General features: G+C 30.8%; 1 protein-coding gene across 1 annotated transcript; it reads right to left on the bottom strand.

Moving 5' to 3' along the window:
• Nucleotides 1–1002: 1002 nt before the first annotated feature.
• LOC100024690 (olfactory receptor 6C2-like) lies at nucleotides 1003–3016 on the bottom strand. The gene has a single exon (XM_001375844.3). It carries the CDS (start codon nucleotides 2841–2843, stop codon nucleotides 1905–1907), a length of 939 nt encoding a protein of 312 aa, XP_001375881.2. The 5' UTR covers nucleotides 2844–3016; the 3' UTR covers nucleotides 1003–1904.
• Between the last annotated feature and the right edge of the window lie 1976 nt (nucleotides 3017–4992).

The raw sequence follows: 4992 nt of genomic DNA, 5'->3' as shown, positions 1-4992 counted from the left end.
CATACTTACTGATTGATTGATTGGTTAAATGAATTTTCTTCAGACATTCATTTTGGCTATATCCACAAATTTTTGGTTTGTTTTCTTCTTTTTTTTTTAAACATAATGAATTTTGTTTCTGTGGCCCATTCTTTACTTAGGAATTGACTGGGCCTTTGTTGTTTATATTCCCTAAATTTATTGCTATTTTTATTGGATTTTCATATTCAATGATTTTTTTTTTACTTCTGACTTTCATATGAATAATTTTTCTTTAAATGATTAGTTTTCATGAATGGAACTCAGTAATCAGTTTAATTTTTAATTTTCCTAATAGGGAAGTAAAGCAAATTTTGAAACACTATATTTTATTTAATTTTTTGTTTGTCTTTCTATTATAGTTATCTAGCTCTAAGAAAGAAAAAAGTCCTCAATTACTGTTATAAGCTATATTTTTTCCATTAGTTTGTTTTTATTTATGAGTTTAGTGCCATGCCACTTAGCACATATATATTTAATAAAATTCTTTTATTGTAATACCTTTAAACATAATGTAATTTTCCTATTTATCCATCTTGACTTTGTGAACTTTTGTTGTTATATAGCCTGAAGTCATAAAAGCAACTGCAGAAAACTTTGAAATATATTATCTTGAAAAAATCTTTTCTAGTTCCTCATTTGCTTTTATTTGGGTTTTTTTTTTGGTTTATGTATGCAGGAAACTGCTAGATTTTGTTTTCTTATACATTTTGTCATCATCTTTAATTTCTCTGATGAATTTAATCCACTCACAATTATAATTAAAATAATATTTTATATATTAGTATATAGCTAATCATAATTATCCAATCTGTGTTTTTCTCAACAAAATATTTTTATATTAAAGCCCTTCCCTTTTTATTTATTTTTAATAAATAAATTTTTATTTAAATTTTTTATTTTTTTAATCAGAATTTTAAATCAGAATTAGGTCTTATTCTCATTAGTTAAGCACTAGGGATGGAGTAGAGCTCATTTATTTTACCCCCCAAGAATAAGAACATATTATTTTCAATTAACCTATCCTCAATTCTCAATGTCCTGTGTTTCTATTTGCTGCTGACAGTACTTAAATTCAATATTGTTTCCCCCACTAACCATTGAAATTTAATATTTTTATATTAAATATTTACTGTGTACAAAGCACTCTGTTGAAGATGAATAATACCTAGTCCCTTATCTTCTAATAGCTTCTAGTCAACTTTGGCAGGAAAGGCAAGCACACAAATATTTTTAATACAAACTAGAACAAAATAAGTGCTTAAATGCAATTTTATAGGAGATTTGAAGAGAGGCAACTTCTATTTGGTTAAGAATCAGAAATTATTTTAGAAAATCATGTTGATGTCCTTCTTAAAAAGGAAATCGGTCAAATATGATTAGGCAGTATGGATAAGGAGACTATACATAGATAACAGGCAAGAAAATTGAAGAATAAGAAGAGATAAATATAAATGTGGACCACAGATTTGGGCATTAGCAATAAGAATGTGGACTAGACAACTTTTAAGGACCCTTTAATCTAGTAAAACCGATGATTCCATGACTGTCTCATGTACAAGTTATATGACCTTGGAAGGAGTAAAGCATTGATTTTTGTGCCTACAAGTGGGGTATCATGGTTTTGCACACTAGAGTTATAAGTGAGGTGCTATGTCAGGTCAGAACATGACAATGAAGGGAGGAGGGAGGAGGGGAAGAAGAATTTTTTATTATTTGGAGGTTAAATTAATTCTCAGTGGAAGAGAAAGGGAATGTGAGAAGGTTATAGTGATTGGAATGTGGGTAAACGGTGAATTAACAAAAGAAATTTAAAAAGGCAGTGCAATCTTTAGTAGATATTGAAAGATTATTCAGATTTTCTGTTACCATTTGACTTTACTTGTTTACTGCTTTGAGAGGAAGACAAATCTTTTGGCTGAATCCTTAAAAGCTTGTATTACTTGCTTATTTCTTAGGGCATAAATTAAGGGATTCATAACAGGAGCAATTGAAGTTGTGAGCACTGTCACTACTTTATTCAAAGCGACTCCTTCTTTTGCAGAGGGTTTGATGTAAATAAATATGCAGCTGCCATAGGTGATGGAGACAACAATCATGTGAGAAGAACAAGTGGAAAAAGCCTTTTTTCTTTGTTGAACTGAAGGGAATCTGAGAACTGTCTTGATAATGTGTGCATAGGATACAAACACTAAGAACAAAGTGATAATGAGTGTCAATATAGCAAAGATCAAAGCCATCTTCTCTATGAATTGTGTGTCTGAGCTTGCAATCTTTAATATGGGAAATGCATCACAGCCAAAATGATCAACAACATTGGAGTCACAGAATTCTAACTGTAGGCCCAGACTAATTGGTGGAAGAACGATCATCAACCCAGCCAGCCAAGAACCCAGGAGGAGCTGGTTACAGACTTTTTTGTTCATGATAGTTGTATAGTGCAGAGGTTTGCAAATGGCCACATAACGGTCATAAGACATGGTGGCTAGAAGAAAAAATTCTGTTGCTCCAAGGAGGATGACAAAAAATATCTGGGCAAAGCAAGCATTATAGGTAATGGTATTGTCTCCAGTTGATAAACTGTAGAGATATCTGGGAATATAGGAAGTTGTGAATGCCACTTCTAAATAGGAAAAGTTTTGGAGGAAAAAATACATTGGTGTTTTCAGTTGTGCATCTATCAAGGTAAGGATGATTATGATTAGATTCCCAAGTATACTCAAAACATATGTGATAAATAGAAAGACAAAAATCAAAACCTTTAGCTGTGGATCATCTGTTAGTCCTCGAAGGACAAATAATGTTATTCCTGTGTTGTTTCTCATCTCTCATTTCTGATAGACCTGTGTGTAAAAGAAGAGAGACAGGCTAGATTTGAGGAAGAAAATGACAAAATGAGAATCAGAGTGGTAAATGCAAGCAAGTTGTCACTGGAACTTCATTTTTTTTTTAATAACAAACAATATCCCTAAGGTGTGGACCTGAGCATCACTCACCTATAAATTAGAGAGAATACGTAGTTGGTTTGTTTAAAGATTTTTTTTTCTTAACACTTATTCAGATTTTCTAACTTACATGCATTTCTTCCACATCCCTTCATGGTTACCATCCTTTGTATTTTAATCCACATTAAAATTTTTCTCATTAACTTTCACTCAAAATCTAATAATTAAATAATCAAAAAATAAATAAACAAATCTTTTCTTAGAAAAAAATATTTATAAAGCAATGTCAGCTCCCTAAAAACATCCAGAACCAAAAAGATTTAGAGGTGAATTCTATCAAACATTTAAAGAACACATAATACCAATTCTATATAAACAAATTGGCAAATTCCTTTTATGATACAAATATTGTTTTGACACCAAAGCCAGGAAAAACAAAAACAGAGAATTAAGTATGGACCAACTTCCCTACTAAATATTGAAGCAAATTTTAAAATAAAATAATAGCCAAAAATTACAGGGATATATTAGAAAGATCATACACGATAACCAGGTGGGATTTCTACAAGGAATCTAGGATGTTTTCAATATTAGGCACACTACATCATAGTTGTTCAGATCAAATATAACAATAATAAAAATCATATGATTTTCTTAATAGATGCCGAAAACCTTTAAGAGATCATAACATGTTCCTACTGAAACAGAATGCAGATGAAAAATGGAGTATTCTTTAAAATAATAAGTAGTACATTCTTTAACTCTCAGCCAATATTATCTATAATGAGATAAACCAGAAACTTCCCCCAAATTAGTTGAAATAATGAACTTTGGAAAAGTAGCAGGATATAAAATAAACTCACCAAAATCATTAGCGCTTCTGTATATTATCAACAAAAAGTTCAGCAGGAAAAGATAGAAAAAAATTCCAATTAAATTAACTTCAGATCATTTAAAACAGTTGGAAGTATACCTGCCAAGTCAAATGCAGGAACTATATGAACACAATTACAAAATACTTTTCATGCAAAGAAGAAATCATCTAAACTACTTAGAAAAACATTAATTGTTTATGAGTTAGTTGAGTCAATATAACAAAAGAACAATTCTCCGAAAATTAATTTACTTATTCAGTGCTATATGTATCATATTTTAAAGGTCAAAATGGGTTCATGATTTAGACATAAAAGGGGATATTATGACCCAAATAGGGGAGCATACCTGTCCTGTCTATGAAGAAGGGAGAATTTATGATCAAACTATATGCAGAAGGAAATAAAGTGGATTATTTTTATTATATGAAATTAAAATATTTTTGGACAATCAAAACTAATGCAGTGAAGATTAAAAGACAAGCAGAAAACAGGGGAGGTTTTTCATAAGTTTCTCTCATAGAAAGTCTCATTTCTCAAATATGTGGGGTACATATCAAATTTATTTAAAAAAAAAACAAAAAGCAGTCATTCCCCTACTAATAAATTGTGAAGGATAGAAACAGTTTTCAAAAGAAGAAATCAATGCTATCTATAGTCTTATAAAAATGCTCTAAACCACTCTGGGAAAGTCATTTGACTGCGAAAGTCAAATGAAAACCACTCTGACATTTCACCCTTACATGTCAGATTGGTTAACAGGACAGAAAAAGAAAATGACAAATGTTGGAAGGGATGTGAGAAAAAATGGCACACTAATGCAGTATTGGTAGAACTGTGAACCATTCTGGAGAACAATTTATAATTATATTCACAGGGCTATAAAACTGTGTAAACTCTTTGACCCAGCAAACTAAGTCTGTATCTCAAAGAGATAAAAAGAAAAGGAAAATGAAGTATATGTTCAAAATTCAATAAAAAACCCAGCTATTTTTGTGTTGGCAAAGAATTTGGAACTGAGGGGATGTTCATCAATTGGAGAATGGCTGAACACATTGAGGCTTATTATTGTGGTGGAATACTGTTGTGCTCTAATAAATAACAAGGAAGACCATTTCAGAAAAATAACACCTATGTGAATGGATGTAAAACAAATT

The sequence above is a fragment of the Monodelphis domestica genome, chromosome 5 (genome assembly GCF_027887165.1).
Source record: "Monodelphis domestica isolate mMonDom1 chromosome 5, mMonDom1.pri, whole genome shotgun sequence".
Taxonomy (NCBI): domain Eukaryota; kingdom Metazoa; phylum Chordata; class Mammalia; order Didelphimorphia; family Didelphidae; genus Monodelphis; species Monodelphis domestica.
The sequence above is the reverse complement of the archived record's forward strand: the minus strand, read 5'-3'. Positions and strand labels throughout refer to the sequence as shown.